Here is a 23,331-nt window from a genome sequence, read left to right as displayed (position 1 = left end):
GAAAATAATGGGGAAAAAAAACACCCCTGTCACACGAAGTTGTGTGATTTCAGATGCTTGATTTCGGGACCTCAAATTCTAATTCTGAGGTCTCGAAGTATTTTAGTGGAAAGTAACTTCTTTCTCGAAAGCTACATTACTTCAGAGGGAGCCGTTTCTCACAATGTTTTATACTATCAACAGCTCTCCATTGCTTGTTACCAAGTAAGTTTTTATGCTAACAATTATTTTGAGTAATTACCAATAGTGTCCATCCAGTGCCTTTAAGGCTAGTCCTGCATTTTTGTAAGTTAGGATGAGTGACTTGTCCTAACATAAGACTAGTCTCCACCCCTTGGTTCACCCAATGTGATTGATACAATGTACAATTGGTGGTGGACTGGAAAGCTATGTGCAGAAGCCCAAATTCGCCGCTAAACCATGAAATACGCTTGCCGTAAGCACAGAATTCCCTGCTTCCGTAAGTGCTGATTCTGTGCTTACGGTAAGCAGAGCCATGAAATTGGGCCCTGGTCTTTGACAGTTACCAAAGGTGGTCCAGTGCCTTTTAACTTGACGACAATATGTGTGAAAGTTTTCTTTTTTAACTAGCAGTGGTAATTTTGTTTTATTCTGTCAGTACTTTTCCTGTTTTTTTGTTTAAATTTAAATTTTGTATTTTTTTAATTTCCAGAAAGAAACTGTCAGGAAGTATCAAAATAAAAGTTGTGGAAATTTTGTGACCGGGTTCAACGTATTATCAAAGGTAAGAAAGTTTGCACCAATAATTGCATATTTTATTTTGTTAAGTTTAATTTCATTCATTGGTATCTGTCAAACACCAGTCTTCTCACTTGGTGTATCTCAACATATGCATAAAATAACAAACCTGTGAAAATTTGAGCTCAATTGGTCGTCGACGTTGCGAGATAATAATGTAAGAAAAAACACCCTTTTCACACAAAGTTGTGTGCTCTAGATGCTTGATTTCGAGACCTCAATTTCTAATTCTGAGGTCTCGAAATCAAATTCGTGGAAAATTACCCCTTTCTCGTAAACTACGTTACTTCAGGGGGGCCAATTCTCACAATGTTTTATACTATGAACAGCCCCCAGAACTGGTAACTAAGTAAGGTTTTATGCTAATTATAATTATTTTGAGTAATTACCAATAGTGTCCACTGCCTTTTAAGAAACTCTTTTAAAATAACAATCTGCAACTTCTTTAGTGGTAGGAATTTAAAATATACGTTTTCAAGTGAACGCTTACACTTTTTTCATGACACTGCTTACAGAATACTTTGCTCATGGTAGCTTTATAAAGATTCTATGCATGGTAAGCGTATAAGTCCATCAGGTAAACAGAGCCATAAAATCGGGTCCTGTGATTGTTCTAGAAATTATACAAAATACTAATTTAAGAATTTCCTTTCAAAAACTTGGTTGTTTATTTCAATTACATATTTTTAGCTTTACAGTGTAGATTGAATGATGAACACATCCACATTGCTGAAAATGGTATTCTTTAAAATGAGAAATATTACTTTTTAAGGAACAAATTCTTGAGTCACTTCCTAGAAAGGTTTTCTATATATATACTTTAAGGAGTGATTCAAGAAAAGATTTCCTAAAATAAAATTCTTTTTTTCTTCTAATAAAACTATTTTACCAGTGCAACATTCACAATTTCTTTGGCAAACATACAATTAAAAAAAAAAACCCAGTGGAACAATGTGATCTTCCATTTTGTGGAGTCAAAATAATTTGCTGTAAAAAATGACGGTCCATGCCCTGTCAAGAAATTAAACAAAACACCACACATTTTCAGGGAATATTTTGTGGATCATTACATTCTGAATTTTAAATGTTTTTTCCAGCTATGTAAATTTTTATAAGGTTGTATGGCATCGATTTTTTTAAAGAAAAAATTGCTTTGTGCAATAAACAGGTTTTGAATGACTGCCATTTGGAACGTATTTGTTTTTATGGGACAAAATGTGAATTTCAAAAGCAATGCACATTGGGTCTCATCACTAAGACAAACTGTATTTTTTTGATGAAATGATGCACACCTTGAACATGAAGTACTACAGAAAAGTAAACTGCAGTCCAGCATTCTCCTGAAGACGAGCAGAGTATACTGTTCGAAACGCCAAAACAAAACTGGCTCTTTTCAGAGCCAACACTCACTCGGAAGAGATTTACACTTAACTTAAAGGCAGTGGACACTATTGGTAATTACTCAAAAGAATTATTAGCATAAAACCTTTCTTGGTGACAAGTAATAGGGAAAGGTTGATGGTATAAAACATTGTGAGAAACGGCTCCCTCTGAAGTGCCATAGTTTTTGAGAAAGAAGTAATTTTCCACGAATTTGATTTTGAGACCTCAGATTTATAACTTGAGGTCTCGAAATCAAGCATCTGAACGCACACAACTACGGTGTGACAAGGGTTATTTTTCTGTCATTATTATCTCGCAACTTTGATGACCGATTGAGCTCAAATTTTCACAGGTTTGTTATTTTATGCATAAGTTGAGATACACCAACTGTGAAGGCTAGTCTTTGACAATTACCAAAAGTGTCCACTGCCTTTAAACTTAACTTAACTTAAATGCATTTATAAAGCGCTTTAACACTGTTTCAAAGCGCTGAAACAGCACGTGGTTGTACCCGCAATTTTACTATTTATAATTTCTTCTTATCCAGCTCCCCCTTGAAAGTTATTTTTTGCAGTTGTGGACCAAAAAAAATACACCCTGAGACAAAGTGAAATTTATGAAAATTCTGTAAAGTTTCAAAGGTTTAAAATTCTTGTTATTGTCCTTCAAGGAAAGTAAAGAGAAGCGCACCAATCGAGCCAAAAGATTTGGAATTAAGACTCCACCCAAGTCAAGCAAGTCGGATAACCTCCACGCGGTTGTTTTACCACCTGGTTCTACCATCGGTAAGTATTACTCGAATTCCCATGTGATGAAATTACTAATATCCTTTAGTTAAGATTGGTAATATTACATAATTTAATTTGTTGACATATCAGGTTATGAATTATTAAATTACTTTATTAAATTACAACAACTACATTGTTAATTGGTGGTTTAAAGACCTAAAGTTAAGTTGTCTGAAACAGATGGGTCCAGGATTCGCCCAATGTGCTTGATGTGTGTATGGTCTGAAGTTCGACTGATAAACTACAAATGGTGTACTCGAGTCCTAGCACCACAACATATAGCAAAACTCATGATTGGAAACTATCTAAAGCCGTTGGTCCCGCAATTACACAATTAAAAAGAAAAGGGGTTCGCCCCGGTGTTGACAGCATATGGTGCAAACTTTTTAATTTAAGACATTACTTGTTGCTATGTAAAAGAAGTAGGTCTCATAATTCAAATGTAGCCCCACAATACCTTGCCGGAAAATACATTTTGTAAAGCGTCTCAAGCTTAACTAAGTGACGGATATGAGCGCTTTAATAAGCCATCATTATTATTATTTATGTATTCTTTGCGAAGAGGCCAGACCTTAAGGGTTCAAACTCTGGCTTCTTGTCTGACCTCACCATTCTACGTATTATAAAGTTCTGATTTTTTTTTTCTTGTACGTAAAACTGAGCCTGAAATCTGAAACCTCAATAAGGGCCACATCTGGGAAGAGTGATGTTGTCCCCTGAATTCGCCAAAATGTAAACAGGATTCTTCAACTGAAATGTATGTTTCCTGCTTGACAAAAAAAGCTGTGATTTGTCAAGAATAGGTGCATCCAGGTCAATAACAAGTACATCAAAAAGTCAGAGTAATCCCATCTTGTTTGGCTTGCCATTAATTCCCTGGTAACCAAGCAGTTATCCCAGCAGGCTGATATAGGGTTAAGGGGACGCCCCCCTTATAAGGCCAAATAAAATTTTAAACATGTATAGCGCCTGCCTTTTTGAAAGAGGAAGAAGGATTTTTTTTGTTTTGAAGTTGCCTCTTGACACATTTTTTAAGACAACTTGCTGGGCTATTTTTCAAATTTTATTTATTTTATGCATTGTAAATTTTAATTTTATTTTTTTTGTCTAAAAATGAGATTATTAAATGTAGGCCTATCTTCCATTTTTTTTTTACAAAAGAAAAGAAAAAAAAAGGAAAGAAAGGGAGGCGGTCCCTTAAAGGGGAAGGGGCGTGGACGCTAAACATTCTTTTTTATTTATTTGGCCTAAAGACCAGCGACTATACATGTACATTGGTACCCCTATGACAGCTCTGGAGAGATCTTTATTACCTGCACCTGTTTGCTTCATATTTCATAATCATTTAAGTGTTCCTTCCTCTACCCCGTTGCCTGCCCCAGAGTCAACGTATACCTGTCTGGAATTTGAGCGCCCCGTTATTCCCGGCAGGTTGAGATTTAAAACGTTGCAATACCACACAATAATCATGTTGTGGTTAAGTAGGAATAAAGTTGTTATGGGGAGAACGGGGAAGGTGAAAAAAGGTACTTTTGCGCAAATGGAACAGGTGTGAACAGGTGTGAACAGGTTGACTGTGGTAAAAGATGAAGAATGAAATGTGAAACACTGTCTGTGATGAGTGAGAGAGAAAAAAATCACAAAGTCAAAGTACTTTTGCCCTAGAAAAAGTTGTTAGCTACTTTAACCACTCATTCACTAACTGAGTGTTTTGTTCTACAAGTACATATGATTGTAGATGATACATGTAATAAAACAAAATGTTTTAGTCTGATAAATAAGTCAAGGGAGAAGGTCGTAGCATAAGACTTTTAACTACAAAGTAGATGCAAATTTAACATCTCTTACAAAGTAGTTGTTGCTATGAAACCTTATGCAGATTCTTTGTAATTACATTGCGGTGTATTGTGCTACCACAATTTTCCATGATGTACAAAAAAACACGAAGGAAACTTTTATTTCAGGGGAACAGAGGAACAGAGGAATGCACTTTTTAAATTTCTACTTGCTTGCGACAAGTTCAACTTGCTTTGAGTGAATCCTCAATTCTGATTGGTCCATCCATCATAGCAACGAGAGTGTGATACAAACCTATAAACCCTAATCTACAATGTACTATTTTAAAAGAACGTTACAGAATTGGTAAGAAACAAAAGTCGTGAAGATCACAGATTTACTTAAAACTTTCTGCTTACACGGTCTAATGATGATGATGGTAGAAAACATCCCTTGAAATATTTCTGTCAGAAATTTCATATTTGATGAGAAATAAATAATCTAATTTCGCGTTTGGAGTTTATCACTCAGTGAGCGTTTTATTCATTTTTGTTTTGGCATCGATGCAATTCAAAATTTGTAATCGGTTTTTCACTATTCTCTCGAGACCCAGAGGGCCGATCGATCTCAAACTTCTACAGGTTTGTCAGTTTATGTATATGGTGGATTAAATAAAGTGCCTACACTGCCAGCAACTGTTTTGTTAGCAAAACCAATTCTGTAATGTTCCTTAAAGCCATTGGACACTTTCGGTAAACAGTATTGTCCAAGTCCCACACTTCGTGTATCACAACATATATAAAATAACAATCCTGTGGAAATTTAGGCTCAATCGGACATCGGAGTCGGGAGAAAATAATGGGAAAACCCACTCTTGTTTCCGCACGTTTCGCCGTGCCATGACATGTGTTAAAAATAAATCCGTAATTCTCGCTATCGAGAATTGATATTGTTTCAATGTTTTCTCAAAAAGTAAAGCATTTCATGGAATAATATTTCAAGAGAAGTCTTTCACCATTACCTTCTGTAAACCCTGTAAATTATTTGTAAATCTGTGAACATTTTTATTTTTTTCTGTTCCGAACGTGTATAATGGCTTTAAGGACAAATTGTAAAGGAAAAGAGGTAAATGGTAAAAAATATACTGGATCATTTCAAGGGCACCAAGGCAATGACCAGAGGGCATGGAGGCAGTTGCTTTCATTGCCTCCACAAAGTATCAGGCCTACTTTTGTACTTGTGTGGTAAATACATGTACATGTACATTTAAGTATTATACATTATATCAACATGCTACCCATACTATGTCTCAACCTCTTACACTGTACATTAGAATAACTGTTTGCATGTTTTCTCCACTCTTTCTTTATTTTAGGTGGGCAAAGAGTTCGGCCTGAAGCTATTTTCATATCGGGTGTTGACAAAATGAGTACGCAAGATGTCTTCAATTACTTTCACGAGTACGATCCTTCCTCCATTGAATGGATCAACGATTCTTCCTGTAAGTTTGCGTCTTGCTCCGTCTACCCAGAGTGATAATTAACGGACCCCAAGTTGTCAAACTTATTTTTTGGCAGGAAAAATTGTTATTGGCCTGAAGTTTCCACCCTAGGGAGTCAGTCTTCCTCGAAGCCTTACAGATTTTTTTCCCCTGAGATCACAGGGGTCTCTGAGGTCCAAAGAAAAATATTGCTTAGCATGGAATAGGGTTACCAACCAACATGTATTGCTAGGTATACAGTATTTAACTGGTTCCCTGCTTATATTTGCTTAGCAAATTATTGTGATATTTCCAGCTTAGCAAGTCATTTGATCAACATAAAGGTTCAGATCTCAGAAAACTTGAAATCAGAAAAGAGTGGTATACAAATTTTGTATACTGAGCAAATTTGGCGGGAAACCAAATAAGCAATCTAATATTATGATAATGTGGCTGTTTTAGCATAACCATAGTAACAAGCCAGTCATAAACATATTTGGTTTGCGGTAACACCATGTGTGTATCTACTTGCCAGGTAGATATTGTTCTTCAGAGTTCACTGTCTTGCTATGTATATTCTACTACCAGGGAGTAGATTTTCAGATTTTCGAGAGACTTCTCAGTTCTGAAAAGAACTGTCCTGCTTTGTAACCACATATACTACATGTACATTTGTTCCTGGGTGGAAGGTAGACAATTGGCTGGAATACTAATTTAGGTTATAGAGGATTGTGGTAACTTCACAACCTTGGAGTGAGTTCTTAATTGTTCTGAGAGTTTCAACTAGCTTGCTCTGATACTTCACCATGCAATCCCTCAAATCCTATACATGTACATTAAGCCAGTCATATAACAATGCATGATTTAGGGTAGTTTGGCTAAAAAACTTTTTTCAGCTCACATTTGGCCCTCATCGAAATTGACTCCAGGAAAACTTGTCTCCGTTTGTGTTGGTTCACAGTTTGAGTGGCTCGTTCTAGATCAGATTCAAGAAACAGTTTTCAGTTTTCCTGAAAATTGACAGCATTGTCGGCTAGAATTAGTTTGCAGGATGTTTTCTATCATAACTGTCTTACAACCAATTATACCTGTAATGCCAAGTGATATTTTTGGTAATCACCGTTGGCGTGCACAAACCGTTGGCAGTCTTGTATTCAGTCGAGCCACGCAGGCCTAGAGGTGAGGTTGCATGAGTACCACCATCAAAACCAGTGTGAAATGGTTGCCAGTCATGGGCATACTTTTCGCCGGTTTGTTTCAACAGTGGGACGAGTAAAGTACAAGTAAAGTACAAAATCTATTCCGAGCCAATATTGCTCATCAGGCCGGTGTTTATATTTGGCATTCAACAACTGAGAGTATTTCTATACCCCCTGGACAAGATGCCACTCGTAGGTTACTATCCACCTCTCGCAGGTACTAATTTGTACTCATGGGTAAAGAGGAGCAATTGTGATAAATTGTCTTGCTCCGGGCAAAATCTGTAAAACTATGGAAAGCCATCAATGCAAAAAAAAAAAAAAAAAAAAAAACGCAGATAGCCACAGTTTGTAACAATGCTACACAAATATTTAAAAATAGTGTTGAATAGTTTTGAAACAATTTAGCAACCAATCATGCCAGTCATGGGAGGTAATCTATGTATTGGAAGTTTGCAGAAAATGTTTAATTTGATCACAATATTTAACACGATTGAATGTATCAACGTTCAGCCGTCCATGCCAACCAATGCAGTTTGTTTATCAACAAGAGAAAGGTCTTTGAAGTGTTTGTACTTTTTTGAACTGTACGATCTTCCTCTACATTTTTTCTGCCGTTTCTAAGGGCGCCTACATGTATGCTTGAAACTGTGAACCGTGGTACATTGCGTACTTTCCACAAAAAAAAAAACAGCAATAAACAACTTGTCAAAAAGTTTACATATGCAAGGTCCCCTGTTCTAATTAATTCAAGAGAGTTGACGATGATTAGCAGTAATTAAAAAAGACATCAACGACCATCATCTGTGTAATGACTGTATTTCTCGTTAATGAAGATACCACAGTTGCTGTCCATGGTTAGTGTCGCCCTGTTCTCTGTGGATGATCCCCGAGTTATTATCATCGCTGGAAACTCGATTGAGTCAAGCGAGTCATGTCCTAAATGGATTACCCTCTTGCTCCATGCCTGCCGCCTGGAGAAAAAGGCGGGTGTCTGCACCACTCGTTGTAGCTCGCTCAGCCTTCCATCACGCCAAGATGACCCATATACTTCTGGCAGGTTTTATTTTTGCGTTGCCTTGATTGCATCAAGTGTTGATTGATGGGTTTTGACGTCAAGTTGGGAGGTCCCGTAAGTCCGGTGGACTGCCCCGTTAATTGGAAACAGGACACCCCAAAAAAGATGTCTGAAATTTATCCCGACGATGGCATTTCCAAGGATGGTTCAGTACAATCATACTTTGAAACCAAGTTTTTTTAAACTACCGTCTGGTATTGGGGTGTTAAAACTAGCTGACATGGCTGAAGGTTAGAGGGAAGAAATGTTGTGAGGCTGTCATGGTTGTTGATTTAATGAACATCAACGGGGTCGTTAAGTATTTGAAGCTAATTAATAGTTCCCCCGTCCACTGTTTTAGGGTTTTCATTGTTACCCAGACCATGAATCATAGTAATGAGCAGGCGGTTACTAAGGTCACACTGTTCAATTTGCACCTTTTCTTTTACAAAAGAAAAGGCAACTTTTTTTGCAAAAACAAGTAGAAAATGCCGAATCTATTTTTAGGACAACCACTGGTTCTTCTCAGAACCACCACTACTTCATAGTGCTACTGCAATCATTACCAGTTGGTTACCAAGTCACACTATTCAATTCCCAACTTTTTATAAAAACAAAAATGCCAAATCCACTATCAGGACAACCAAATGCACTGGATTCAAGCTCTGGTGTTTCTGATCAGCAGAAATGGATTTTGAATTTAAATAATTATGTACAAATTGCAGAGGATACATGTATAACAAGTCTCTAAAACACTTGTGTTTTATTTCACTGCTTATGTTTCACTTAGTTACCTGTTCATGTTTGTTGTGTTGTTATTTAGTCTTTGAGAAAGACTCTGCTAGGGTCGAAACGTCAGGCCATTAACTATTTTTTTAGTTTTATTTTCTTGAGTTATTCGTTCAAGAACAAGCACTGAGTGCTTTACTTTATACAGTACATGTACGAGTTGTTTGATTTTGCAGGTTTATATTTTGTGTTGGTCAATTAATAACAAGAATTAGGTTTGCGGTAAGACCATTAATTTTTTAAGTTTGTTTCTGAAAAGAAGCTGTGGTCTGCAGATTTTGCAAATGTTTCCAAGTTATTTACTTATAGTATTTTTATTTTGAAGGCAATGTTGTATGGTTGGATCCCCATTCTGCTGCCAGAGCGTTGTACAACATGAGTCAGCCTCAGTGTCTACCAGCACAGATACCGCAGCCACCGCCACCCCAGCCCACTCCCCCACTGGAACGGGAACAGCAGGAACCAGAACCAATGGAACAAGAGGAAGGTATGAAAGTAGGAATTTGATATTTGCATGATAAGGATTGTAGTTATCACCATAGAAATAAACGCCCAACTAAATCAAACTTTTTAAGCAGAAAATGATGCTAGCATTTTGTTTCTGCCAGGCTAACTACATGTAGACCAAGAGTGCACCTTATTCATGGGCAAAGTATTTGCAATAAAAGTCTATACTATGATTTCTTAGGATTGTACCAAAACCCCTTAAAGCCATCAAATTTTCTTGGACATGTTGGAAGAGGTAAAGCAATCACCAAAGAGAAAAAGAAATAGTCCACATTGTGTCCAATTCTTTAGTTTTCCATTTCTGGTGATAGTCTGTAAACTTCCTGAACTGTAGTATGAGGTTGTGGGTCTCATAGTTAAAGGGGGGAACGCATGCCCACAGTAGTGGCTTGTGATTTATCTGGAATGTTCATGCTCATCAAAATCTTATCCCTGCTAATAGCTCAATTAAACTGGCTCTATTTCAACATTTTGTAAGAGGAATGATTTCATCCGGTCTTAAGCCGCCGTCTTGGTATCGCTTTTAATGCAAAGCAGACGCTTCCCATCAACGGGTCGTCATTGATAACCAATGATGGCTTATTCATAGAGCATCTAGACGCGGTTCTTCCCAGGATTGTACATGTGGACAACCCTGATAACCTTGATAGATTGCTCTCTTGTCGTATTCTTACCCAGTGTTGGTATCTCACTCAAATAGTAATCAATCATGCCTTGCCATGGTAAAAAAAGAAACCAAAACCAACATATGCATAAAGAAACAAACCTGTGAAACTTTGGGCACATTTGGTCATCAAAGTTGCAAGAGAACAATGAAAGAAAAAACATCCTAGTTGCACAACTTTGTGTGCTCTCAGAAGCCTTTTATTATAATAAAAGGCTTTAGCTGAAGTCATTTAATTTTTGAGTGAGAAATTACCTCTTTCTCAAAAACTACATTAATTCAGAGGGAGCAGTTTCTCACAATGTTTTATACTATCAACAGCTCTCCATTGCTTGTCATCAAGTAAGTTTTTATGCGAACAATTATTTTGAGTAATTACCAATAGTGTCAAGTGCCTTTAAGAATACTCTGCTTCTCCTTCTCCTCTATTGAATAGAAGAAGACGACGATGACATTCTGGACTTGGTCAGCGACCGGGAGACCGGCGAGCATGAGAGACATCGACGAAGCACCAGCCGCTCCCCGAACCCTTCCTCAGCTCCTCCAAGTCCGCCATCTTCGTTAGGGCAATCTCAAGGAAGAGTTATTGATGATAACAGTACAATGGATGATGATATGGATATGGGTCCAGTCCATCTGAGTAGAGAAGAAGCGAGTAGGACTGCCGTACCTTGCTCGTCTGCACAGAGTGATTTAGTTATAAGATACGCAACTACAGGTAATAATACATTTGATTTATATAGCGCCTAATATAAGGGTATCTCTAGGCAGTTTTTTCCTATCAACCCTTTTTTTTTAGGTAACCAACCCAGAGCTTGAAATTTTCACTGGACTGAAAATCCAAAGGCCGGTTATCTTTAAGGCTGGTTATCTGTGTCTGAAACGGCGACTTCCGCTGCAGCTGCGACTAGATCGCGCACGTCTGCCTAATCTTCAACACTGACAGCGGAGCTGATCTAGCCGTATACGTAGTTGTAGGCGTTTAGGACATGTCCTTAACTTCAGGCAATTCAACTCTTGACTAGACAATTCGGACGGTCTTGTGTTATTGATCAACTGTTGACTTTTAGTTTGATAAATCTCTTTCAGCTCTGTAGAGTTTTAAAGAATTAGTTCCCATAATACATGTGAGATAAATCTTCTCTTAGTGTGCTTGTTCTAATAAAACTGTGTCCAAGATATTTCCCACATTTGAATTCTGAGCCCAATTTCATAGAGCCACTAAGCACAAAAATTTGCTTAGCATGAAATTTCTTCCTTGATAAAAACAGGATTACCAACCGAGTTTCCATGTGAATTTCAGGAACAGCTGAATACCAGTATCTGGTATAATGGCAATTCAGTTGGTAGTCCTGTTTTTATCAAGAAAGAAATTTCATGCTAAGCAAATTTTTCTGCTTAGCAGCTCTATGAAATTGGGCCCTGGTCTTTTAAAACAAACATTGTGGTTCATTTTGAGCTACAAACCCTGCACTGACAGTTTTCTTGCTACCTGTGAAATATGCTTACGCTTTAGAAAAAAATGTTCTGCTGTAATTGGGCCCTATTGTTTGCAACTAGTATTCAGCGTGGTCTGTAAATGACTAAGACTCTCGTTGTCTAAATCAGTTACTGATATTCTTTCAGATGACAAGAAGGTATTCGACCCTCACCATCGCAGTCAGTACTACATCAAGTACGGAAACCCTAACTTTGGAGGAATGAAGGGCCTCATCAGTGGAACAATGTAAGTTTATTACGATTAATATGTTGGCGTGTAATAATAATAATAATGAAAATTTGTAAGGCGCCGGTATCCGCCATGACTGACGCTCATGGCGCACTAACAAAAAGAAAAGAAAGAAAAGAAAAGAACAACAAATTAATCACAAAAACGTGAGGAAAACAGGTGGGTTTTTCAGCAGGATTTAAATACAGTCAATGAAGAAGACTGACGAATTTCAAGGGGTAGATTGTTCCAGAGTTTGGGAGCAGCATGTGAAAAGGACCGATCTCCCCAAGAGTGACTGGTGCGGGGGACAGTAAGTTGCAAGGCAGATGTCGACTGATGATGTCTGTCATGTAGTCCGGTGAATTTCCTTGAAGTGACTGGAAAGAGCGGTGTCATGGCCGAGCGGTCCAACGCACTGGACTCAAGCTCTGATTTTTCTGACCAGCAGAGTGTTGGTTCCAGTCCCGGTCTTGACACTTGTCCTTCGAATGGGCTGAAAGCCGTGGGTCTTGTGTCTTGTGTAATTCACGTAAAAGAACCCCAGTTACATTTAATCAAAAAGAGGAGGGGTTTGCCCCTGGTTTCTAGTAGCGACTGTTAAATGAGCCAAAGCACCATAAATAAACTATTATTACGTGTTATAATTTTTTGCTTCATTCTTCCAACTTGCAAGGTTTAGAAAATGTGTTTTTTATTCTAAATATAACTGTAACTTACAAATTCTTTTAAGATGTTCCTTTGTGATGTTTGTTTTTTGTTGAAGGGCATTGTTTTTAAATCATGTTAAATTACGGTTGACCAACCGTTTGAAGCCACTCATCAACTGGGCAATTAAATATGTTTTTAAAATTGTGTGTTGCGTGGGTGCATTTGCCACATGATACTAAATTCCAGGTTGGCATAGATATCTATCATACAAAACCACAGTGAATGATATTGAATGGTTAAACAGTAGAAGAGTTCTTAATTTCCCAGTTGTGTGAAACAGTTCAGTTGGCAGTGTTTCAGGGTTGTCTGATAGGCCTACTGTAGACATTATGATTATCAAATTGGGTTACTAAGAGTAAAACTATAATTCACTCTGAAAACTTTTGAAGTATCATATTTTAGTCATACACGTAGCTGCATTGTTTTTGTAGCTTGAGCTTGAAGTTGAAACTGTCTAGAAATTAAGGGTTTGGAGCAACTCCATGTAACAACATGATGTAACTTTAGACCTTAGTGTCTAAATTGCCTTGAAATCCTTTTGAAGATTCCTATCTTCAGAATCTCACAGCTGTGCCTCGCTTTTAGAATCATTAGGCTTTATCTAAACCGAGTTAAGAAACCTCAAAGACCATCGACAGAACACACCTTCTCCTAACATATTAAAAAACAGAACCCTGCTCCTTGGAAATCAGCCTTTAAACATAGCATGTTGCATAATTCTCATTTGCCACAATTAAATACTTCCAGATGTAATTAGCGTCGGAGGAAAGCATTCAATCATTCCGCTTATGAGTTAAAAACCTCTCAAAGTTCATAGATTGTCAGAGTCCGTCCAGATTGCTGGCACACCTTAACGGTTTTAGAGAGATAATTAAGTAGATACCTGTCGTCCGGCGGGTGATTCACGGGCACTGCCTACCTGTCGTTGGTATCTATTTGATTTATGTGTTTTGACCTTGCCGTTTAAATTCTCTTTCTGTATTCCTGTCGATGTTTTCACCAACGATTATATTTTTCCTGGATGATCGGATGGACACATTTTTCAGATTGGATTTTTTTTTGACAGATCAACATTTAGTATAAATCTATGAAAGTGTTCACCTCTGGGACTCAAACTTAGAAATGTTTAGGGCAAGGCCACTTTGGCATTGGAGCAGTCTGAATTTTGGGAGTGCACCAAGGCCATAAATGTGAAATAGAAATGGCATGAGCGCCATTAAATTGTGAGAGTTGTAAAACAAAATAAAACCACTGTGTACTTTGTTCCATTTTCCTTTGATAAATAAGCAGACAAAAATATCTTTTAATTGAATAACCCTTAACAAAATAAAAAAAAATTGCCCTGGCAGTACCCTGTCTCAGTTAGTATAGTTGCTTCATCATGTTCATATTGAAAATCATTTTCTGAACGTTTTAAGAAATTTCCAAATATCATTCATTACAAGTTCTATGATGTCTTAGAGTTACGCGCAGCATACTAACATGTGCCTATCCTGGGTGTCATTTTGGGTGTCAAAATCGTATACAAAATGTATGTTCAGAGGCGCGTTCTGTATTGTGGAAGAAATCAATAGCTCCTCCTTGCATAACGCAAACGCTACAGGTACGCTGAGGTCATGCGCATGTTTTTACGCACATAGAACAGCTATTGTCCACTGATCTGCCTCCTTTTTGAGAGGATGACGTCATATGCGAAAAGTAGTGATAATTGGTAACAGAAAGCTTGAAAGTTCGGTCTATACATAATGTATATGCTGTACACTATAAATGTATTGTGTGGTATTGATAATAATAAAAGGAAAACATCTTCGAACTTCAGTTGAACAAAATATTTAACATTTAGTTTTAAAAATCATGGCTCTGACGGACATTCATTTGTTAATTTGTACATTTTACAGGAAGAAGAAAATAAGAGAGGGTAAAATTGTCCCTGGCCAACGCAAGCGTCGCTTTGGCGACGAGGATGGTTCAGACGATGAGGAAAGGCAAGAGTACGCACGGAAACGACGTAACCACGGACATTGGAACGGGGAGTCGGAGAGACATCGCAGGATGGAAGAGAGGGATTCGGATGCGGACAGCGTCGAGATGGACCTGCAGTTGGTGACAAAATCCGCAGGGCCGCGGAAAATGATGAGAATGTACGCCGACGATGAGGAGACCCAGAGTCAAAGCAGGTAAAAAACAATCAAATAAAAGTTATTTATTTATTCATTCATTCATTTTTTTTATGTAAGTCGCCTCCACACACAAGGCCTGAAGGCCACTTCAAGGTGTGGGCTACAATCATCTTTTTTTCCAGGAGCCGTTGCTACCAACGCCAGGGGCTGAAACACCAGAGCTTGAATCCGGTGCTCTTTTAATGGCTAGGCCTAGGCTAAAATCAAAATTTTGCTCTAAGGTGCTGAGGCACAGTTGAACTGTAAGTTGTTAGCTATAACATGTTTAAGAAGCACTCGGAAAAAACAACAACTTTACATTAATTTTTTTTCAATAATCGATATGTATCATAAATCAGTGACACTCGATTGCCGTGCAGCTTGCATGCTCGGAAGGAAAAGTGCATCGTTTTGACACAAAATCTAGGCCCGCAGAAATCTGTTTATCAGGAAAATATGACTTAAGAGATTTACTTGCGTGCCCATCTGTCCTTCACTTGAGTTGTTCGCGTGCGTAATTTGTTGTTGTCTCAGGTCGTTTATCATGAATTAAGTTTGGCCGTAGACCAAGGAATGTTTTGCATACTCAAACAACCTTCGTAAACAACCTTTTTAATTAGTGCATGTTAAAGGCACTGGACACTATTGGTAACTACTCAAAATAATTATTAGCACAAAAACTTACTTGGTAATGAGTAATGGAGAGCTGTTGAGCTAGTTGAGCTAGTATAAAACATTGTGAGAAACAGCTCCCTCTGAAGTAACGTAGTTTTTGAGAAAGAAGTAATTTCTCACTAAAATATTGGAATTTGATTTTAACACCTCATAATTTGATTCGTAATCAAGCATGTGAAAGCACACAACTTCTGCAACAAGTGCGTTTTATTTTCTTTCATTATTTTCCCGCAATTGAGCCCAAATTTTTGAAGGTTTGTAATTTTATGCATATTATGTTGAGATACACCAAGTGAGAAGACTGGTCTTTGACAATTATTAATAGTGTCCAGTGCCTTAAAAAATTAAGGAAAGAAAAAAAAGACGCACCACTCGTGACCCAGATGGCCGATCAATCTCGAACTTCTACAGGTTTGTCAGTTTACACACACAATGTATATGGTGGATTACATAGAGTGCTAACACTGCCAGCAACTTTTTTTGCTAGAAAAACAAATTCTGTATTGTTCCTTTAAAAAGTAGACACTTTTGCTCACCTAAAAAAAAAGGTGAAACAAATTTACGGATGATTACAATGTGAGTCAATTCCCAAATCAAGGGAATCGTCTCGTTTAGAGATGTCAGTGGCACTTTGAGGTACCGAGAACTTGATGAAGATACAGTGCCTGACTTGTGACGTACATATATACCGGACTCAAATGATTAAACTTGGCCGGTTCTATATCGGTGGAATGACATCATGGGCTATTAATACATACACCCTGATGTCAGTTAGGAATGGTTGGATGGCCTGCTCTGGTCAATTCTACAGTCAAGTTGCATTATGGTTTTATTCTTTATGGAATAGAAGCCATCTGTCCAGGTTAAGGTTTTGACTTTGTTCAGCCCCATTTTTGGACGCCATTGATGATTTGGAAGGCATGTCTTTGTGGCTAAAAAAACGGATTTACAGCTTTGGATGGTTAATTGTAGAGACTCCTGGGCCTAATTTTTATAGAGCTGCTTAAACACAAAAAGCAGCTTAGCACAACAAAATGATGCTTACCAGAATGAGGTTTAACCAGCCCCCCAAAAACATAAACGTTGGTCTCTTTAGAACGGGGAGTGGAACTGGTCTTTTGTTTTCATGTTCAAGTAAGTTTATATGTCGTCAACTTTTGGAGTAAATACTAAAGTTGTACCAGGTTTACATGTATACCCAAGTTCCTAAAACACTAATTGATAAATATGTATAAAGGAAGGCAGTTTTATTATTTTCTTGGTGATTTGTTTCAATGGGGCTTATTGAATGTTTTGACCACAGTGTCACTCAACACTCGGTACCTACTCACAATGTGTTACCGCTATCCAAACTGATATGACTCATTCCTCGCTATAATTTTTAGAGAAATCATTTTTTTTTTAACCAGAAATTTAATTATTTCAAATTAACATGAGTTTTTTTTTATAAAGCATACGTATGCTGTAATAAATTCTTTGGCGATGTCGATCGAGGTTATCTGGATCGCTGTAGATTATGAAACAGGAATATGGTTAACGTTCACATTCCACTCAAAATCAGCAAGTGGCACAAGGGGAAACTTTGAGAAGGATATTGAATAATTTATGAAAGGATTGTCACGTGTAAATTACTTAAGAAAACTGACGTGTGTCACAGTACATCATAATTCTTATTTTCTTATGCTTTCCATTTCCCTCACATTCTGGAGATTGAGTAGGGAACAGAAAATTTAATTAAAAAAAAATAATGTTTTTACGTAACACGCACCTCAAGCTCCCTGGAGTGAGTTACTAGGATCCTTACTCACACTTAACAAAATCAAACACCATATGGTAATTCAGAAGCTAAACTGTTGAACTCTGATTATGGTGGTCACTTGGGAATGTACGTAAAGTTTACTGAGTGCGGTCGCATTCCAACAGGAGAAGACAAACTGTGCAGTTGGACTTTTGAAGGGTTGAGGAATAGGCTGCCACTTGTTTAAAAGTAACTTCTTGAACTATTTCGAAACACGCTGGATGGCAGTGTGCTTTGTTCTAAAACAAAACAGCTTTTCCCAAATTCCTTATAGACACTGGACACTATTGGTAAATGTCAAAGACCAGTCTTCTCACTTGGTGTATCTCAACATAGGCATACAATGACTAACCTGTGAAAATTTGAGCTCAGTTGGTCATCAAAGTTACAAGATAAAAACGAAAGAAAAAAATCCTTGTCACACGAAGTTGTGTGCTTTTAGATGCTTTAGATGTGTGTGGTTTTAGAAAATCTAATTCTGAGGTCTCAAAATCAAATTGAAATAATTTTATGGAAAATTACTTCTCTCGAAAACCACGTTACTTCAGAGGGAGCTGTTTCTCACAATATGTTTATACTATCAACAGCTCTCCATTGCTTGTTACCAAGTAGGTTATTATGCTAACAATTACTTTGAGTACATAACCAATAGTGTCCAGTGCCTTTAAAAGAATGGACAATTATGCAGTCCTCATTACATGTACATGGAGTGGAGACTTGAGTTTTTAGCAAAGTTTTGAACAAAGCTTGTGATTGAAAAAGTTTAATACAATCCAGCAAGTCGTTTCTAATGAAGGCAGCAGAAGTAAATGATATTTCACCCCATGATGTTTTGGCCGGAGTTTCCTTAAAAGATGTTTGTTATTTGAGTGCATAAGACTGGCGGTAGTAAAGATAGGTTGGAGTCCTTCTCTGAGATATGGTGGTAAAGTGCTTTTTGATGGTAATAATAATAATAATAACAAATTCTTATATAGCGCATTTCACAATAAACCGTATCAATGCGCTTTCGCTAGTCCTCTGGTCATTGCGCCAATAACATCCCTTTAATCTTTCTCAGCTCCCTATAGGGAGTATACAGCCCTGAGCTGCAGTGGCGCTCCGAAGGCTTTTTCATTCACAATATCAACCTCTACCCTCACAGGTACCCATTTATACCCCTGGGTGAAGAGAAGCAATTATAGTAAAGTGTCTTGCTCAAGGACACAAGTGTCACGACCGGGGTTCGAACCCAACCTCTCGGGTGACTTGGTATCAGAACTTGATTAGCGATAGACATACAGTGTACAAAGATCTTGAAGATGATTCTGTTCTTAATGGGTAGCCAGTGTGGATCTGAAAAGCAACCATTTAATTGAATTGGATTTGTTGGCGTTGTTGACTGGCAAGTGACATCTCGGTTTATAAAAAAAACTTTAGTTTGAATATGATTGGTAGCGCTTTATAGGAAATGTGTAATTAAGAACGGAAATGATTGGTTGTGTACACCTTGGTACTAACCAAGGCCATTGATCGAGACACTTGCTTTGAGTTTGAACACGCACTTTTCTCATTATCAGTGAAAACAAATTGAATGTTTTTAAAGGGAAGCCAGGCCTGTATGCTTTATTTTTGAAAGGGCAAGGGCACCAAGGCATTTCCTCCTCGGTAAAGGGCACCCTATGAGGGGATTGTAATTTGAATCCACTGGAGCATTTCAAGGGCACCAAGGCAATGACCAGGGGCAACGGAGGCAATCGCCTTCGTTGTCTACGTGAAGTATCAGCCTGGGAAGAAATACGAATACGTTTGGCTTATCACTTTGGTAAAATTAATGGCAATAAAAGGTGTTGGTTAGACACCTACTCCAGCTTCTGCCCAAAAATGTTTTTGTTTGGCAGCATCTTGCGCCATAGCACCATTGAATGGTGTGACGTAAAAAGGTCTGATAATTCAAACTAGTCCAACATACCTTGCAGGAAAATACTGATTGTTGAAGCCCTTTGAGCGTCACTGAGTGATGGATTTGCGCGTGGCTTCTTAAAAGAAGCCACTATTATTACTGTTATTATGAGAAATATTCCACTGCAGAGTAATGCTTTTTAATTTTAATATAAAAGTTTTTATGCGCCGATATTTTGATCTGAGTATTGTTACCAAATGTTTCTTAGATTGTCTATTCCCACTTAGGGATTATTCTTCCTGCGTGGACAAATTCGCTTCAGACTTTTTGGCGATATCTCAAAAACGCAACCACCTTTAAATTAAATTTTCAGATGTTAGTTTCATTTTTAGAACTGTACATCTTCGTTTATAGGATTAAAACAATCAAGTGCTTCAAACAACCAATATGGTTCTACTTTGCGTTTAAAGGCACTGGACACTGTTGGTAATTACTCAAAATAATTGTTAGCATAAAACCCTACTTGGTAACGAGTAATGGGGAGAGGTTGGTAGTATAAAACATTGTGAGAAACAGCTCCCTCTGAAGTAACGTAGTTTTCGAGAAAGAAGTAATTTTCCACGAATTTGATTTCGAGACCTCAGAATTAGCATCTGTACTGAAAGCACACATTTTCTTGTGACGAGGGTATTTTTTCTTTCATACTTATCTCGCAACTTGGATGACCAATTGAGCTCAAGTTTTCACAGATTTGTTATTTTATGCATATGTTGAGATACACCAAGTGAGAAGACTGGTCTTTGACAATTACCAATAGTGTCCACTGGCTTTGAAGGGAAGGCTCACCATGGTATTGGGAATGTTCATTCCAGTCTTCCACATGTAGGTCAGAAGCAGGGAGCGGGGTTAGAAGGTCAGTGACTTTAGGTTCAAAGTCACTCGGACTCTCCCCCCCCCCCCCATCTCTTTGTGACTTGAAACTTGACTTGGACTTTCCTGAGACGTGTTGACAGTATCATGGCTGTTTGAAGTGTAGTCTTCAGAAGAAAATACTAAGTGATTATTGACATACAATGTACATGTTAAGTATTTTTGTGAAACTACTTATGTAAAAGGCTTTCATTTTTTTTTTTACCGTCCTTAACAAAGGTGACAGTTGACCCGCTCAGCAAAGCTGATCACAGCCCACAGAAAATAAAAAGTATATATCATAGAAGAAATCGATGACATCAGACTCATTATGGCTGTTAGGGGGCTACATCAAATTGTTAAGCAACCAGTGTTAATGGACAATTCACAACATAATGTACAGTATGCAAGAACAGATGGACTACATACTGGCTTGTACCCCCTACCACACAATACAAAGTATGTGAGATTAAAGTAAAAACAGCAATACATGTAAATAACATCAAAAACAAAAAGTATTACATGGAGATGCTCAACTTTTTTTAGATCCACATAGGGAAACAAAAGGTTGCAGTTGCTGCCTTGAGATTTAAGAATTATCGTAAGAAAAGTTGAAGGAATATGAGACTTTTTTGTTTGTTCATTCTGTGGAGAGACTGGACAAGTCTATGAATCTGGCTCCTCAAGTTTGTTTGATACTGATATTTCTTCTCCAGTAATTTGTGTTGCAATATACTGGCGAGTATACATGTAACTAAATGAACATCGCCGCAATATCTACTGTTTTAGAGGCTGATTTGGAGAGACTGGGGAAGTCTATGTATCTGGATCAAGATGTTTGTTTGATACATCTCTTCTCCAGTAATGCAAGTTGCGATATCGGCCAACCACGACTAAGTCAGAGTCAATCATCAATTTTTATTTTTACCACTTTTTTTAGTCAGTTCATCAACCGCTGGGAAACTGTGGTCTACCCTCAGACCTCAATCTTGATCTTACTGATAATAATAAAGGGCCATGTTTCATCTACGCTGCTTGAATTGCTTCCATGTTACCCAGTGTTGGCTTCCTTACCCTCAGGCATGTCAGGGTGTCCGGACATGGACAGACAACGATGGTGTAGAGTGACGGACTGCCGACTGACAGACAGACTATGGTCTTGAGACAAAAACTCACATTAGTCATATAGGGTTCTTACCTTTGACAAGACTTTTTCGTCTGACAAAACTTTTTTTTCTTGTTCGGAAATTTTGTGTGTAAATGGGTTTATACTCACGACAGGAATGTTGCTGCATCAAGCTGCCAACTTTGCAGGGGTAAAATGACAACACCTGTTTATAAAGACAATCCATCCATGATAACTTTTTTTCAGAGGCACTGGGGCCTAGACTACATGTATGTCCCATAATATCACCGTTAAAGGATTTGGGTACTTTTTCAAAATGTCCATAGATTAACATTAAACTTACAGGGTTTGAAGATAATGATAGTGGAAAGCTTCCCTTCAAATATTCCTTACTGTAGTGCTGTAATTTTTGAGAAATGAGTAAAAAAAATGTCATGAAAATATGTTTGTAAATGATTAAAATAATTTTCGTCTCATGAGATGAAAATTATTTTCATGACATTGTTTTACTCATTTCCGAAAAACTACAGCACCTCAGCATGTAATATTTTCAGGGAAGCTTTCTACTATCATTATCTTCAAACTGTGTTAGTTTAGTGTAAATCTGTGGACATTGTGTTTTTTGTCCTACAAAAGTTACATAGACCCTTTAAGCGGGAAGCAATACTTCATATTTTTTTTGCTAAGCAAATAAGGTACAGTTTCTTCATGTGATATTGTGTTTTAGCTGTTAATCTTATTCTGGTTGGCTACTGTTTCCATGTTTTCTGCTCGTCATGTATGAGATTTGGGCCGAGCAACCAATGTCATTGTACTTCTCTCATTCATACTCGACCATTGCTGCATCTTCTAATAAATCTAAATAACAAACAACTGACAAATGGCTTCAAGTTTCTGGTTGCACAATCAGACAACTTTTCAACCTTAGTTTTTTTTTCCTTTTTTTTTTATTTACGAATGAGATCTTGAAAATGAATATTTCTTTTCAAAATTTGCTACATAAAGAAAGAAAGAAAAGGGAACAAAAAACGGTTTACTGACATGATCAGTTGTAATAACCAGAAGTTTGTTCCTAATATTGTGTTCATGAGTGAACATCCTGGTGGGGTTTTAACAAATAGAAAAAGCCATTAAGATTCAATAAAACAGTTCCTTCTAGATTTATGATTGTTTCCTTGTTTGTGTAAGTCGTTGATTAGTGCTAATCTGAACCGGACAAATACAAAGAAAAACAAAATGGCTTCCAGCCTATAAAATTGGTTAAAGTTAAGTGTGTTATATCAAAAGTGGATTGTGCCCTCCGTGGGGAAACTAAAACCTTATGTTTCTCTCCATGTGTGCACGCTTCATGTTTTGTAATATAGGGGTAAGTCACCTGTCAGATAGCTTTTGAATTATGTGCTCATTGACGTCACTCCTTCACCAAATTGATGTAAAACAAGTTTATGCACGTACAGTGCTGGGCAGATTGCAAAAGAGGGTGATAATGGTGATGATAAAGCGCACAAATCCACAAGAGTACTCATTGCGCTAAAAGTATAAACAAGAACTTGTACATGTCCAATAATTAAAATGAAACTGAACATGCTTAAACTTACTATAATCCGGAATGTAATATTAATGAATTGAAAAGTAATAGAAACAATAAAAGCATAACATAACTCAAAAACTTCATCGAATCACAGCAAGCAACGACTGCAAGCTTTTAAACTTCAAATTCATCCGTTCAAATTTATTTTTGAGAAAATACAATTAGCTGGATTGCAAACTGCTTACCAATCGAAAGGACCTATGGTATAAATGCAAAAAATAGTAAATAACCTGATGTTCGACCTTATACATTGTAGACGACGACGTGTATGTTACTACATGTAAGCATGGAGGCCTATTTCTATAAGGGAGGTTTGCGGTAACACAATGTGAATAACTCTTTTGAGTAGTGTCGGTTCTGAAAAGAACCG

At 37.5% G+C, this 23,331-nt stretch overlaps 1 protein-coding gene across 1 annotated transcript in view; it reads left to right on the top strand.

Moving 5' to 3' along the window:
- The window catches only part of LOC139938468 (uncharacterized), a 71,983-nt gene that overhangs the window by 22,778 nt on the left and 25,874 nt on the right, over positions 1-23,331 (top strand). Inside the window, exons 2-8 of the mRNA XM_071934013.1 lie at positions 674-745; positions 2,813-2,927; positions 6,082-6,207; positions 9,557-9,718; positions 10,839-11,120; positions 12,029-12,128; positions 14,720-14,998. Coding sequence (XP_071790114.1) covers positions 674-745; positions 2,813-2,927; positions 6,082-6,207; positions 9,557-9,718; positions 10,839-11,120; positions 12,029-12,128; positions 14,720-14,998 — 1,136 coding nt within the window. The remainder of the gene's footprint in view (positions 1-673; positions 746-2,812; positions 2,928-6,081; positions 6,208-9,556; positions 9,719-10,838; positions 11,121-12,028; positions 12,129-14,719; positions 14,999-23,331) is intronic.

Source organism: Asterias amurensis, chromosome 6 (assembly GCF_032118995.1).
Source record: "Asterias amurensis chromosome 6, ASM3211899v1".
Lineage (NCBI taxonomy): Eukaryota > Metazoa > Echinodermata > Asteroidea > Forcipulatida > Asteriidae > Asterias > Asterias amurensis.
Note: the sequence above shows the minus strand (reverse complement) of the source record. Positions and strands in the feature narration are given on the sequence as shown.